Source organism: Apostichopus japonicus, chromosome 17, assembly GCF_037975245.1.
Source record: "Apostichopus japonicus isolate 1M-3 chromosome 17, ASM3797524v1, whole genome shotgun sequence".
NCBI classification, from domain to species: Eukaryota; Metazoa; Echinodermata; class Holothuroidea; order Aspidochirotida; family Stichopodidae; genus Apostichopus; species Apostichopus japonicus.
In genome coordinates, this window is record NC_092577.1 from 34,635,815 (window position 1) to 34,651,591 (window position 15,777).

The following is a 15,777-nucleotide window of genomic DNA, read 5'->3' on the forward strand; positions in this document are numbered from 1 at the left end:
AATTCCCTGCTGTTGTCGATTTCTTTCCACAGAGATCATTGAGCAGTCACAGAGGTCCTACCAGTCAGCGTTTGACATCAGCAAAGATCATATGCCTCCCACTCATCCTATCAGGCTTGGTTTAGCCCTCAACTTTTCTGTCTTTTATTATGAAATTCTTAGCACACCGGAGAAAGCATGCCAGCTGGCTAGAGGCGTAAGTCAATTCTCTCAGCAATTCTTTCCCTAAATGTATCTCTTCTTTAAGGCTCCTCCTTAAATGCATCCTCGTCCTCCTTAAATGCATCTTCCTCCTCCTTAAATGCATCCCCCTCGTCTCTTCTTTCTCTTCTCTCAAACCCTCTCTCTTCTCCTCGTCCTTTTTCAATCTCCTCCTCAAGTCCAGTTCAGTTCAATTTTATTTCGAGATAAACTTTAGAGTGTGGAAATCGATATTGGCAGGTAAATATGGATAGATACAACTTCACAAAAAGAATTTTATTATACGATAGACAGATGGGAAGACCACTGAGTAGCATCTCCAACAAAAACTGAATTCATGGTAGTAATAAGCACATCGAAAAGTAAGTTGGAAACCAACCCCAACACAGTTGCTTCCTTTAATTAAGATAACATTAAACTATTCAAGACGATTCGATATGTTCTGATGTTGTGTTTTATCATTTAAGAATGGAATAGCTCCGTTAAAACCCCATTTACTAGTCGTGTGGTAAGTGGGTGGATGATTAGGCAGGTGAAGGGTTGATGAAGAATGCGTTCTCTAGATTTTCTGTTCTGATGTTTTTTATTAAACTGAACAACGACAAGTTGGATTGAAATCATACTTGGTACATGTATATATGCGCCATAGTGAGTAGAAGAGCCCTGTTGATTTTGGTGCTCATCTCAAGAATATTAATGAGGTCACAGGGTCAAATGTAAGCATTTTCAGAATTGAATCATACTTTGTGCGAAGGTGTTGGTAGATAGCGGGTACATGATAATGTATGTTCAATGTGATATTATGCACATTTATTAGGGGGCAGGGCTTGAGTTGATTTTTGCTAAAAAATAGCTGGTAAACATGGTAAGTTAACATATTTAGTAGGTAGGTCCACAGTCAGTGAAAGAACCTTGCTGATCAATGTAATCAACAATGACGAAAGCTTGGGATCATAATCTCAATTGGCAAGTAATCACGATAAGCCCACTGGCTTTCTGGTTGATTAAATTGTTTTTGTTTTCATTAACAGGCCTTTGATGAAGCCATTGCAGAGCTGGATAACTTGAAGGAAGAGTCTTACAAAGATAGCACTCTGATTATGCAGCTACTCCGAGATAATCTAACAGTACGTAACTAGAGTTATCAAACCAGGATCCAGTATGAGTGGATTGGGGGAGGGATGTTGGAGGGGTGTGGAAGGGGGAGGAGTGTAAAAGATAGCACTCTGATTATGCAGCTACTCCGAAATATCTAACAGTACGTAAATAGAGTTATCAAACCATGACCGAGTATGAGATGGATAAAACAATGAAAGTATAAATTAGGGGAGGGATGTTGGAGGGGTGTGGAAGGGGGATGAGTGTAAAAGATAGCACATTGGTAGTGCAGCTACTCAGAGCTAATCTAACAGTAGTAAAAGTATAAATTGGGGGAGGGATGTTAGAGGGGTGTGGAAGGGGGGAGGAGTATAAAAGATAGCACATTGGTAGTGCAGCTACTCAGAGCTAATCTAATAGTAGTAAAAGTATAAATTGGGGGAGGGATGTTAGAGGGGTGTGGAAGGGGGGAGGAGTGTTACGATAGCACATTGGTAGTGCAGCTACTCAGAGCTAATCTAATAGTAGTAAAAGTATAAATTGGGGGAGGGATGGTGGAGGGATGTAATGGATGTATGTGCAAGATAACTGCTCATGCAGCAGATAACCCAAGGAAGAACCTATCAGACTGATGAAGTCTTGATCATATGAGTCACACTGCATTGGCTAGCTTTTAACAATTAAGGTGGAGAGGTGAGAGGGAATGGTGGGAGAGGCTATGAAAGAAAACACAAAGGTTATATAATTTTCTACTTCTGGGTCAAGCATAGGTTATTGAAATTGGCATTTGCTACCTTTACTTAATATTGCAAATAAGAATTGAGGGTCGAAGGAGGGGGATTGACAATTTTGGTAGGTTGTTTATTTGGGCCCCTCCCCTCCCCCCACCCCCCCATGTGTAGCACTCACCCCAAGCATTACCAAGGCCATGTTTGATCCTCATACTGTTTTCCTTTTCTCTAAAACAGCTTTGGACGTCAGACACAGGGGAAGATGCTAATCCAGATATCCAAGGCGAACCAGCAGCCCAAGAAGCTGAGCCACAGGAATAGCAAGAAAAACAGCAAAATTTTGAATTCTTTTTTTTATTTAAATTTTTTTTTTCATTTTTTCTTTATGTGATTGTTGTAGCACTTCTTGGGTTGTTTGTAATCTCTCTGTACCAGTCTGTCAGTAGTAGTTTGGTGACTAATGGTTCATATTATTAAAGCAAAAAAGTGTGATTTTTATTGGCCTGTGTATTCAGCTGTCTGCTTATATTGAGGGCAGTATTGTCAGTCGGATCAAGGACAGTGACAGCAGGTCCATATTGAGGGCCTTATTTGATTATCACATTAAGGACAATGTTTGGCTATTAAAATGAGGGCAGTATTGTCTGATTGAAGGTGGTGCGTATAGGTCTAGCTAAGGGCAGTATATGTCGATCAAATTGAGGGCAGCATTTGTTTATCAGATTAAGGGCAGTATTTGTCTATCACATTTTATGGGTCATATTTATCTATCAAATTGAGGAGTATTTGTCCATTAACTTAAGGGCAGTATTGTCTGATTGACAGCAGTATGTGGCTTATTAAATTGAAGGCAGTATTCTCTGACTGAAAACAGTGAGTATACGTGTGATTGAGGGCAGTATTTGTCTATCACTGACGGCAATATCTGACCATTAACCAGTGGCTATATCGTCTTTCTGTTCAAGGTCAATATTTCGCTATAACATTGAGGGCAGTGTTTGTCGGATCTTGTGTAGTGAGTTTCTTTCTGATTACGGGCTATATTCGTCTATTAACAGTCAGGCTAGATGTGTCTATTGCTGTTACTTGTGTTGTTATTGATTTGTTTTGTTTTTAAGAAGGAAAGAAGGCACTTTGCGATAGGTAGGAATGATGGCTAAAAAGTAGTAAACCTCTGTTTAGTATCTAGGTGACGTCTCGCTTGACAATGTCACGCTTAATGGGGACCTGGGGGGTGGGGGGAGGGTGTTGGGAAGCCCTAGAGTGTCTGTCGTATAGTCATACTGGCTTTGCAGGGAATATGTATGAAATGGTAATCGATCGATCCGATTGGTTATCCGATTGGTAAATCTGAACCACTCGAAGTAAATCTGATTGTGTTCAGAGGTGTTGTTATATCTGCATATGTTAGTATGTTGTTACAGTATGTGCATGTCTCTGGTATTGAAGACTACAACCTTGTATTTTTGCATGACATTTCATTTTGTATTGCCTTTTTTAACCAAAGATACATATTATTGCAACCAGGTAGAGAATACCCCCCTCACCCCCCATCCCCATCCCCACCCCTCACTCCATGCACACACAAACACACTCTGTAGATATCATTTTCTGATATGGAAAAGTCGTAACCAAATACTGAATATATCTGGAAACAAGGTAAAAGTAAAATACTTTGGTTTTAAAAGGAGGGGCAGTTGAAGATCAAAAAATCTGATTGCACATGCAGGCTAGTTGAACATCTTCTATAAAACTCTTCTTGGCTTTGAAAGAATCCACCATCAGCAAACTGAAATCGATGGTCCAGACTTTTTCAGCAAGAGATATTTGCGTTAACTTTATTATGGTTACCAAAGAAAAGTCAGGCGGAAAATGTCTTGAAAGTGTTTGCATTGTAAGTGGGGAACCCAGGTGTAAAAGGTAGTCAATAGAGAAAGGCCAATCATGTCCCCTTAGCTACTATTCTGTTCTATTTTATTTTGTTGTAAAAGCTGGTAGATGGAAAAAAATCAGAGAAATTTTATTATAGTCACCATTTCTATTTTATTTTTTTACTACTTTTTTTTGCCGGTTAAGTTTTGGTGTCTGGAAAAAATTATTAGGCTACCCCGTCCTCCGTGAGTCCAACAACAGACCAACTGATCACATAACATTGGTATGTTAGTACGAAAGATTTGCAAGCAAGTATGTTTCATTTACATTTGCTCGTCAGCGATTGTTTATAATCTCATCAGAGGTGAAGTCATATTCAAATTAAGTGAACTTTTTGTGTCTTTTCGCTATTGTTTCAACAATCACAATGCGTAAGCTGTTTACCGTACGAAAATATGGGCGCTACGTCATAGGTGGAGCAAACCCTCACCACATGTAACAGGGTTTCTCCTGTCATAGAAAGACTTACCTTTGCGATCATGAAAAATTCCAGAGTTTTCCAGAGAAAGAGAGAAGGAGGAGATGGAAAAAATAAAAGTTATGTTACTCGTGAACATTTGGGAATGTAGATATATATGTATATGTAAATATGTGTGTGTATATATTTACATATATATATATATTCCAAGTAATGTCAGGAATTGATCAAAATGCCATCAAATTGTTTGCAACTTGCGGCAGCAGACGAGACAACTTTTAAATATCAGAAATATAGAACACTTTTTATGTCCATTTCTTTCCCCATGATTTAAGGAAACTGATCCTACTGAGTGCATTACTACCAGTCATGTGCAGTACGTACTGTTAACCTTAAAGGGAGTGGCTTTATCTTATCTGAATGGTGCACTCCACCACAAGAAGGAAAATGCTGTCAAATTTGGAAGTATGATTTAGAAGCAAAGATAGAATGGTTAGGCAAAACATCTTGCAAAAAACCTAAGGAAAAATCTGACTTTAATATAGTGGGGGCTAATGTTATTTACCTTAACATTTAATATCTATACATATATATATATATATATATTATATATATATATATATGTTCAATGTAATTTGACACACTAGTTATTAACTCAAGTTAATATTCTGCCCCCCCCCCACCCCCAGATAGCATACTCTCCAAATTGTTGTTAATATATAACCACCACCAGCAGCATCTGGCATGTAAATTTCACGTTCTGCTGTGGTACCGTTTAATCACTCGTTAAGCTAACAGTAGTGCCATGCACGTGGCCATTTGTGCAATGTATTACTTCAGTTGGCCAGTAGGGATTTAGGAGAAGTATGCCGGCAACTTCGCGGCAAGAAGTCGTCGTTATTTATATCTGAAGTTCTTATTCTGTTGTCTTCATCATCATCGTCTCAAAAAAGGAATGAAAAAGATTTCGTTCAGGGTTAAAAAAAAAAAAAAAAAATTACAAAGCAAAAACGGAGCTAAGAAAGAATGGAGCTAAGTTCTGATATGGAGCTATATGCCTCCACGGGTGAACTGTGTACACTATTAGTATGTGGATCGTGTCATCGCTGGCTATTTGGGGGTGACACAAAGTCGTATGTTTTTCATTCCCATAACCTAAGCACCTGCACCTGTGTATAAGAAGCTTTCATTTCACTTTTTGCGTATTCTATATTTTTTATTTATTTTTTTCCCTGTTGGTCTCTTCAACAGCTGTTTTTACCATATTCTGGAGAAGAAAAATAAAAAAAAAATGAAAAAAATCCAAGGAAAATGTTACAAAAAACAAAACAGAGTAATTATGTAAGCAGAAATAAAATAAAGAAAATGAACAAAAAAAAGAAGGGTAATAATTGCTTTGCGAGCAAACGATAATAGAAAGTTTGACGTATTAAAATCATCTTTTTTTGCAAGTCAATATTTTAAACGGTAATCTTTAAGTAACTGTATAAGGCACCTCGTACTGTACTCACCACTGTTAGCATGTTATGTAGCTTCGTTTGTGTGGTTGAAATAAGTTTTCAATGTTCACAGATGAATGTGACAAACGAGTCATCTTTTTCTCCTTGTTTTTTTAATCTTCGAAAGCCCACATTCCTTGTATGTAACAAGCATGTACGTACCCTCTACACACAGATCACTACGTTTGCGATTATTTTTTTTTCTCATATCTTTTTTTTTTTTTCGATTTTCAGTTTTTGTATCCTCTGTGAGTTTAACTATGTGAATTTGAAATATTGAAGTGATGAGGCTCGAGTTGCTGTCATTGTGATTTTTTCCCCCCTTTCATTCTTATTAATATTTTTTTCAATTTTTTTTTTTTTTGGGGGGGGGTGAAAGCTGTTTCCAAAATGTTTCATGTTCATATAGTTGTAAAATCTTGTATCCTTCGTATATGGGACATGTATATCTCGGCGGCTAACACTTATATGTCATTGATCCCCTGGGCCTCACTTATTCCTCATTGTGTATATTTTAACGTCCATCTTCTTCGAAAGAGCAAAGTTTTCCGTTCATCTCGGGCAGGAGGACTCGCCATCCTCAGCTAGTTAACCTTTCCATAAATATGGATGTTGTTTCTTGGCTTTTTTTTAGCGGTTTTTGAATATGCAAATATGAATATGCAAATTAGCAAGGCAGGTCAGAGGATCAGTAACAACAAACAAGACACGCATTATATCGATGTTATTGCTTACACAGGAAAGTTGATTTGACAGTTTGCTTTATTAATAATAAAATACTTACAGCATAAATACCATGGTCACCAACCCAAGATGGAAAAATATAAGTAGGCTTATTAAAAACAAAAAATGGTAATTTTGCTTGTTATATTATTTTAATAATATTTGTTTTACAAGTATGATAATGTCTTTGGGATACCTTTAGGGGAATTTTTTCTGCTTTAAATCATTTGATGAAAGTCAAAATTTTCCTTAGAAACTGCAAAAGAAGAAGAATTGATGGGTGTTGGTTTGCACTGAGTTATCAATCATAGGTCGCTAAGAATGAAAGTAAAATGAAATTGGTAAGAAAGACTGGAGGATTGTGCAAAACTTCGCAGTAAAATTAGCTCAAGATCAGTACAAACATAAGACATCTCTGTTATTTGCGGAAGAAAGCGTTCAATGAGTTTTAGCACACATAAATTTGGAGGCAATACTAGAAACACTCCCTTCCCCTCCCCTTCCCCCCTTCCCACTGCATTGGAGACTTGAACAAGTCTAAATATGACGTCATCAGCGCAACCTTGTCTTGAATTTTTAATGAGTGTGTTTATGTGTTCATTCTACTTGATAGATATGGGGTTTGGCATCGGCGCTGGTCTGTTTCATTTTGGACTATACCATTCGATAATAGGTATTTGTGGAGTTAAACCATAGCAAAAGGTTGACATAGTTTATAGTTATATACAAATTATTAATTCTTTAAATTAAAATTTGGTAGGGGATGTATAGTGTCTCAAAAAAAGTTGAGAACGACAAAATAATGACTGTTTTAGATTCTACATAAATACAAAACACCCCTCAATCAATTCGTGGAATATACCGACTGGCGACGAGCTGGACTTAAGACTTGAACTATGTAGGAATTGGAAAACAAGACGGAAAGAAACAAGGTTCTCACCCATTTTGATCTCACTCTGATTATAACATATCGAGAAAATGACAGCTCCATGACACAACTTTCAAATCATACATATATCTTCTCGGCCTTTTGGCTAAGATCATGTGTAGTATCTGTTCCCTTTCGAGGGGAATGGTGATGCACACCAGACGATGATCACACAGTCACAGTCTCGATGCAAGGGGACTGGTTGAGAGCGGATCCGTCGTTTGGTAGTTTGGTTTTCGTGCCCAGGTTCTTTCCTGGGCGACTTTTCCTTAAAAAAAGTATATCTTCCAAAAAGAGCAACATTTCGTTCACTAGTTGAGCTACAAGGGAATCATCACATTATTTTCATGTGAATTAAAGTTGATTTGTGATGTGTGGGGCTGCTTCTCTATTAAGCAGCAGTTCCAAGGGCAATAATGACATTCGAAAGGTAATCAAGTTGTCGAAGGTTACATCTCATCATCCCCGAAACGCTGAGAAAAGATGAACATTTTTACTAAGATTCATTGTCCAATTTGTCCTACGCCAAACGCGCGCACCAAGCACCCACTCCATAAACCATTCCATAACTGCCACTCTCTCCTCTGTAGCACACGTAGTTTGAAAGCTTTAAATGGGTAATGGAAACTGCTGTTCCGCTTCTTCTGTGTTGAACGTATTTTATAGTGGGTGAGCAGTGGCCTTTATCTCCCCCCCCCCCCCCACCCTACTCCTGCCAAGCTAGTTTAAGACTGGAGCCCACTGGACTGGAGTTGAAAGAAGATATATACTTACGATTTACAATGTCTAAATCTGGATGTCAGTCGTAAATTGAGGGTGTCCCACACCGGCACATCTTTGTTTTCAACATCACACACGGTATCAAAAGGAGTGACATCATTGTGATTTGATTTAATTATAGATAAAATATGAAGTGTTTTTGATCACAGTAAAGGACCCTCAAATCCCCTTTATGCAGTCGTCTTCAACAACAGCCGAGACCACACCACCCTGTTTGTAAGATCCTAGATGGTAACTTTATGGGTCAAAGTTTTCAACTGTTAAAATTACGGTGATGTGCACAAGGAATATCTTCCTAAAAACAAAATTGTTGTAAAACGCAGCCTACCGCTTTAATAACTTGTAAACCAAACTAGTTTGCGGAATATAACGCTGAAGGTGATAATATAAATTTCATCATTCTATATCCGGTGGAAGCCAATATACAGCGTCAGATGATAGCAAACAAAACTTCCGACAATCGACCTTTAGGTCAATTCTTTCTCTCTCCACCCATCCGATAGGAAACGTCTATTTCGTTTGTCTTTCTTTGTTAGTCACCGGATATTATCATATGACTGTGGAAATATCGGAAAATATGGGTGACGCACATCTTTGAAGCAAAAGGTTAAAGAGGGGTAGCAGGATTGAACATTTTCTGAGTGACTAAATTAATCTTTATATTTAGGTTTAACAAAATAAGTGTTCCTGCGCGAGCTTAAAATCGAATATATAAAGTTAAAGAAGGAAAGTACCAATATTCTCTAGGGGGGGTTTATTTCCGCTCAGACGAATTAGCAGTGGGCAGTCAGAATATAACAAAAATACCTAGTATACAGTACATGATGTCCTTAAATATATTACATATATATCTGAGTCACAACCTAAAACAGCCCAAAAATCTTCTGTTGTTTTAAAATCACTTTAGTTATTAACACAACCATGTGTTTGGACAATATTATAAACCTATTAAACATATCATTTTTCCCCCTGGGGAGGCATCCCATACAAAGTGCATGTTGGCTTCATGGACCCAAGATCATCCTACCCACCTCTTCCTTTATAAAATACAGGATCCACCCCTGGATAAAGGTAGTTGACATTCACAAACTATTACTATGTGAAGAGCATTAACATTATTAAACCCCCCCCCCCAAACTCCACCCCTCGACCCAAATCGACTATGCTCATCGACACAGTTTCTGTTTCAAGGTCAAACAAGGAAACGTTTCTTGAGTAATGAGAACCAGGGTAATTTCTGTACTTGAAAATGCATGTTGCTTCTTTCATATTAATAGTAACAACAAAAAGAAAAGTACATTTAAAAAAAGAAAAAAACCTAACAAAAAGTTTCAAATTGTTTTTCACATCTATTTTCAAAGCAGTATAAATTCAAGTGTTCAATATGTACACCACTGACTTCTGTTAATAAAAAAAATTAGGATTTTTTTGTTTTTTATTCTACATAAATTCAAGGCATTTTCAGTTTGGAATGGAATACAGTCATAATGCATATTTCAAGTTACATGGGTTAGAATTACAACCAGAGAGCCAATAGGCTTTGTAATTCCTTGCCATGGGTTTTTGAATGATAAAATAATAAAACGAAATCCTTGCATTCTAAGGTTAAACTATTAGCAACAAATTCCATCTTCTTTAAAGGTACTGTAGCATTGTGGTGAAAGCTCTTTTAATATAAACTTCAGTCTAGGGTTTTATTTTAATTTATTATTGTCATCTTTAGGGGGTAGTCCTGCTCAGTGCAGAAGCACTGCTTTCCAGAGGAGCCCTCAATACAAAAATACATATACAATATAATGCAGTAGAAAAACGGTTAACATCCAAAAGCACAAAAAGGACGGCAAAAAGATAGACAAACAAATATGAGACATCTAAACAAAATATATAAGTTTTGATTATTTGTTTAAACCCTGCTCTGTACCCTCTTCCAAACTATGTTTAAATATTAGAAACAAATGTGCTTTCCGGACAGTTTCTGTGGCAGAGTGGTTATAGTGCTATTAGCCAACAAACACCTTCCTAAGGTTCAAAGAGATCCCTGGTTCAATCCCAATTGCAAACTGCTTTGAAGGCAATAAAAACTTTTTTACCCTCATATCTACAACAGGATGTTTTTAACTCATAAAGGAAATATTGTAAGCATTCTGGTGGTGAAGTTTACGATATTGTCACCACCCAGCAGAACAAGTTTTACAATGCCTTGTCACATTTAAATGAGGACATTTAAAGGTCACATTGCACACCAGTAATTTTAGACTGCAAATGACCTTTCATAGATGACTGGTACTCACTAAGGTGAATCCTAAACTACATGTGAAGTTCAACCCAGCTTTACATAGTTATCACAATTATTATTTTTTCAAAAATTTGAGCTCTGGTGACCTCAAATGACAATAAAAATAATTAAAACATTCCAATAATTTTTTTTCTACATTCTACATTCATGATGCCAAAATCGTTTGCATACTTTTTAAATTGTTTCCAAAGAAAACAGTCCAGCCCCTTGTGTTAACTCGATAAAACACTAGATTTAAAAAAAAATTGCATTAACTTTAAACATAATCATCTCAACTATGTGGTAGATTGAGAGCAGGCTAAACATCCAGACACACACACACACATACTACTTACACATGTAAAGCCATTAGAAAAAGGGTGAAAGACTAATGGTATCAAACATACAAAATTTCTGGCACAATATATAACATATATATGTATCATTCAATATGAAAATATTATGAAATGTCAAGTTGGTCCGTATCCTGTGCAGGAATATAAATATTTCATACAAAGAAATGAAAGAAAGAGTATACAACTGCATAGGCTTTGGTACAGTCACTCCTTCATTACACCCTCCCCTCCCCACCCCGACCTCCCTCCCCACCCCGACCTCCCTCCCCACCCCGACCTCCCTCTCCACCCTGACCTCCCTCCCCACCCTAACCTCCCTCCCTACCCCGACCTCCCTCCCCTTTAAAATTAGGATATCAAAAGTATCAAAAATGTTATACGTTAAGCTTATTTAGCTCCACCTTGTGACAATATCTAGCATATAACTTGAAGATGTACTATGCTAGATAGTAAATAGTATTTACTCTGATATATTATATAGTATTTATCATACACCATATTATTTGTTAACATTTTTGAGACAATGACTTAACATTTAAACCCTGTCATGTAACATTCAGCCTCTCAATGTCTGCTAGCCTCATTCTTTAGTACATGTTAACAATGCAATTTATTATTTTAACAATGTCCTATTGTTATTTAACAATGTCTGATTCACTAAATATAACCCCTCAATGTCTGCTAGCCTCATGCTTTAGTACATGTTAACAACATCATTTGTTATTTTAACAATGTCCTATTGTTATTTAACAATGTCTGATTCACTAAATATAACCCCTCAATGTCTGCTAGCCTCATTCTTTATTGGATGTTAACAATGCAATTTGTTATGTTTTTAACAATGTCCTATTGTTATTTAACAATGTCTGATTCACTAAATATAACCCCTCAATATCATGTTTCTATCAGATCAAGGTTAGGAACTGTTTGTACTGACAATACCAGTGCTTTGAGAGCATGATATTGTACAATTTAGAGAGGTATTAGCATTGGGAAATTGTCCTGAGTGGCTGTTCTTTAATCCATAGTCACTTAATAATTCATCACTATTAAGCCACACCCTGAACTTTTAAGTATGTTCTCACTATTAGAGCTAAGTTAACTAAAAGTATAATAAAATTTCTGTAAAAGTCACAAAAAACAAGGTGTAGTAATTTGTTGCACTAGTGAACAATATTTCTAGGATGGAACATTTAAAAGAAGTAAAAAATTCAACATGATTGATAAATTTGGCATAATTCATGATAATCAAGGTGTCGTTAATAATTATATAATATTCTATGATTCTGTAGATATCAAGGTGTTTCATGAAATAACTTGCCCAATTACATCTCATTACCTATGAAGGATGGCAATCCCTGTCTTACTCCAAACCTATATGGAGGTCTTTACTGCAAATTATGCTTGATCAATGATAGTTAACTTTCTCACATGTTACTTCTGGGAGTGGAGCTATGTAACTTCACAACCAAACTAGTCTTTCAATGAGGTGAGGTCGGGAGTGGAGCTATGTAACTTCACAACCAAACTAGTCTTTCAATGAGGTGAGGTCGGGAGTGGGGCTACGTAACTTCACAACCAAACTAGTCTTTCAATGAGGTGAGGTCGGAAGTGGGGCTACGTAACTTCACAACCAAACTAGTCTTTCAATGAGGTGAAGTCGGGAGTGGGGCTACGTAACTTCACAACCAAACTAGTCTTTCAATGAGGTGAGGTCGGGAGTGGAGCTATGTAACTTCACAACCAAACTAGTCTTTCAATGAGGTGAGGTCGGGAGTGGGGCTACGTAACTTCACAACCAAACTAGTCTTTCAATGAGGTGAGGTCGGGAGTGGGGCTACGTAACTTCACAAACTAGTCTTTCAATGAGGTGAAGTCGAGAGTGGGGCTACGTAACTTCACAAACCCAAATAGTTTTTCATTGAGGTGATAGTCTCCATTTTTGGAGAAACCATTACAAATGGCGACAGAGTTTTGGCATCAGATTTACTTACAAACAGGTGCTAATGCTGCTGCTACTAACATTTATTGAAATAATAATACAAATATATTTAAAAACAAAATTCAGTTCAGACACTGACATGATTTGAAAGACATCAACTAATGCCTTTGGCAGTTTGGGAACTTTTGACGAGATTAAACACTGTTTCTGGGAGTTTTGTCAAAAATTTATCTTTGAATTTACAACCCACACTTACTGAGGATTTACATATACATGCAGCTGTACACAAGCCTCTGTTTGATAGCTGTAGTGTTGCATTACAAACCACTTACCAACTCCAGAAGACATCCTTAACTTTGTAGCTACACAAAAGCTACAATTTGATAGCTGTACAGTCTTGCATTACAAACCAGTTGCCAAGAAGATGTAATGAGCTTTGGCATCTTCAAAACATGCTTCAATCTGATAGCTGTTTTTGGTATTACTTTACAAACCAGTGGCTAAGCTTTAAAGGACCTTTCAGACTTTGCAACTAGACGCACTCTTCAATCTGGTAGCCATACTTTGCTTTACTGAAGTCGACAAAGGCCTCATCGCTGCCAATTTTGACATCTTTTAAACATCCCTCGAAGGAAGAGTCAAATAACCTGTTTGTAAACGATGATACATCTTGATTTATTCCAAATCCACCTGTAAGAAGAAAAAAAAAAGGAAATGAGGTTAAACAAAGTCACCCTTACATACCACATTAACAAAGAATTCATCAAAATTAAAGAGAAAGCAATTTATTACCACATATGTAAAGAAAAGCTGAAAGTTATCTCAGCTGTATATTTAGGAATCTCAAATGGCTCCCCATCAAAACTACCACCTCTCTCTACCTTACCCCATCCCCACTCCACCCCCCCTTCCCCAACATCACCCCTACCTTTGGTTAGACTTTTATGCAATGATAACTCACCGAAGTGATAATGGCCATGTGTATCGAGACTGGAGTAGCTGCCCCCTATATCCTGGGTAACGGGCAGCTCATTGTCAAGGAAGATTGTTACCATGGTAAACGATCTAATATAAAGAAGAAAAAATGTGGATGATGGAAGCTAAACGTGTTAAGTCTGTTAGAACATTAACAAAACACAAAATGTACGGCTTTGCAGGACTTTCTATTTAATGACCGACATTGCTTGGATTATTGATAGATTCCACACTAATAGCATCCTAAAACATGCTAATATTTTTGCAATAACATGTCACCAGCACAAAGTAGTGGCAGATTCAGAAATGGTTGAAACTGGACCCAGGAGGCAAGCAACGGTGAATACTTAAATTACTGCTGAAATGTTTGTGTAATAAGAAAAATATGGTTAGAAAGTGAGGAATGCCCCCTCCCCGACCTGCACGTGAAGAATGCTTAAATATTCCCATAGTGTACCTCAGTTTGGTCAAAATGTATGGTTTTAGGTACAAGGTTTAGTGCCCCACAAACAATTATCAGGGGTTTGAGGGGGGGGGGGGCTTCTCCCTGGATCGAACCCTGCAAAGACATGTTAAGGTGGGTGTAAGTGTCCAAGTAACAACATGGGTTTTGCTTGTTACTGATTCACGTTGCCAGGGAATAATTTATCTGGTGTTGCATTGCAGTATGCTGTGTAGAATATGGCAAGGTCCTATACAAGTCCATAAATGTGTAACAGTTTTTCACACAGAAACAATCATATTTTTTAAAACTGACTTTTCAGAACTGCAACACAAACTTTGGACACTAAATTATGCCTGGATTGCCTCTTAAAAAAAATGGTCTTTAGATGGTCAAGGACTCGTTTCATGACAACAATCTCAGTCTAGGGATGGACTACAACAAATTCCAATCACTTGTAGTCTTAGTACGAACAATACAACCCATTTAAACCCCTATTCTATGGCAAGATTGTATATGATAAGACTCCTTTTTCCCACTATTTTCTTTTTAAGGATGTGATTTCTGCAATAGGGCAGAAATCTGAAAACGTGCTCAAATAGCTTCAAGAGAGATCAATAACAAACTCTGCTGTTCTGTAGACAAGGAAATAAAAACTTTCTCAAGTATAAATTTAATTTGAACTCTTACTTATACTTATAACATAGCTGCCCATCTGCAAGCATATGAAACATGTTCCATACCTGAGTATAATAACAGTGTGCCAAGAATCATGGCTAACGTCAGTGGTATGGATAATTAATGTTGATGAGTCATGTCCAAGATGAATGCTGAACAATAAAAACAGGTGGAAAAGTAATAAATTAATGCACTTATTATATGTTAAGAATGGACTTACTATGCACTATCAATGTATTAACTATGCACTATTAATGTACTAACTGTGCACTATCAATGTATTAACGATGCACTATTAATGTACTTACTATGCACTATCAATGTACTAACTATGCACTATCAATGTACTAACTATGCACTATCAATGTACTAACTATGCACTATCAATGTACTAACTACGCACTATCAATGTACTAACTATGCACTATCAATGTACTAACTATGCACTATCAATGTACTAACTATGCACTATCAGTGCACTAACGATGCAATATCAATGTATCTCTATGCACTATCAATGTACTAACTACGCACTGTTAATGTATTAACTACGCACTGTCAATGTACTATGCACTATCCATGTATTAACTATGCACTATCAATGTACTAACTACGCACTGTTAATGTATTAACTACGCACTGTCAATGTACTATGCACTATCCATATATTAGCTATGCACTATCAATGTACTAACTATGCACTATCAATGTACTAACCATGCACTATCAAGGTACTAACTATGCACAATCAGTGCACTTACTATGCACTATCAATGTATATCTATGCACTATCAATATA

At 37.0% G+C, this 15,777-nt stretch overlaps 1 protein-coding gene and 2 pseudogenes across 2 annotated transcripts in view; 2 read left to right on the top strand and 1 right to left on the bottom strand.

The window, feature by feature from the left end:
• Positions 1–6,174, top strand: part of LOC139984217 (14-3-3-like protein) — a 29,152-nt gene extending 22,978 nt beyond the window's left edge. For both annotated transcript variants that reach the window (XM_071998027.1, XM_071998028.1), the window contains exons 4-6: positions 33–196; positions 1,233–1,328; positions 2,268–6,174. In XM_071998027.1, the coding sequence (XP_071854128.1) occupies positions 33–196; positions 1,233–1,328; positions 2,268–2,351 (344 nt within the window). In that variant the 3' untranslated portion in view covers positions 2,352–6,174. The remainder of the gene's footprint in view (positions 1–32; positions 197–1,232; positions 1,329–2,267) is intronic.
• The window catches only part of LOC139984219 (uncharacterized), a 50,844-nt pseudogene continuing 40,585 nt past the window's right edge, over positions 5,519–15,777 (bottom strand).
• LOC139957819 (U2 spliceosomal RNA) lies at positions 7,617–7,715 on the top strand (annotated as a pseudogene).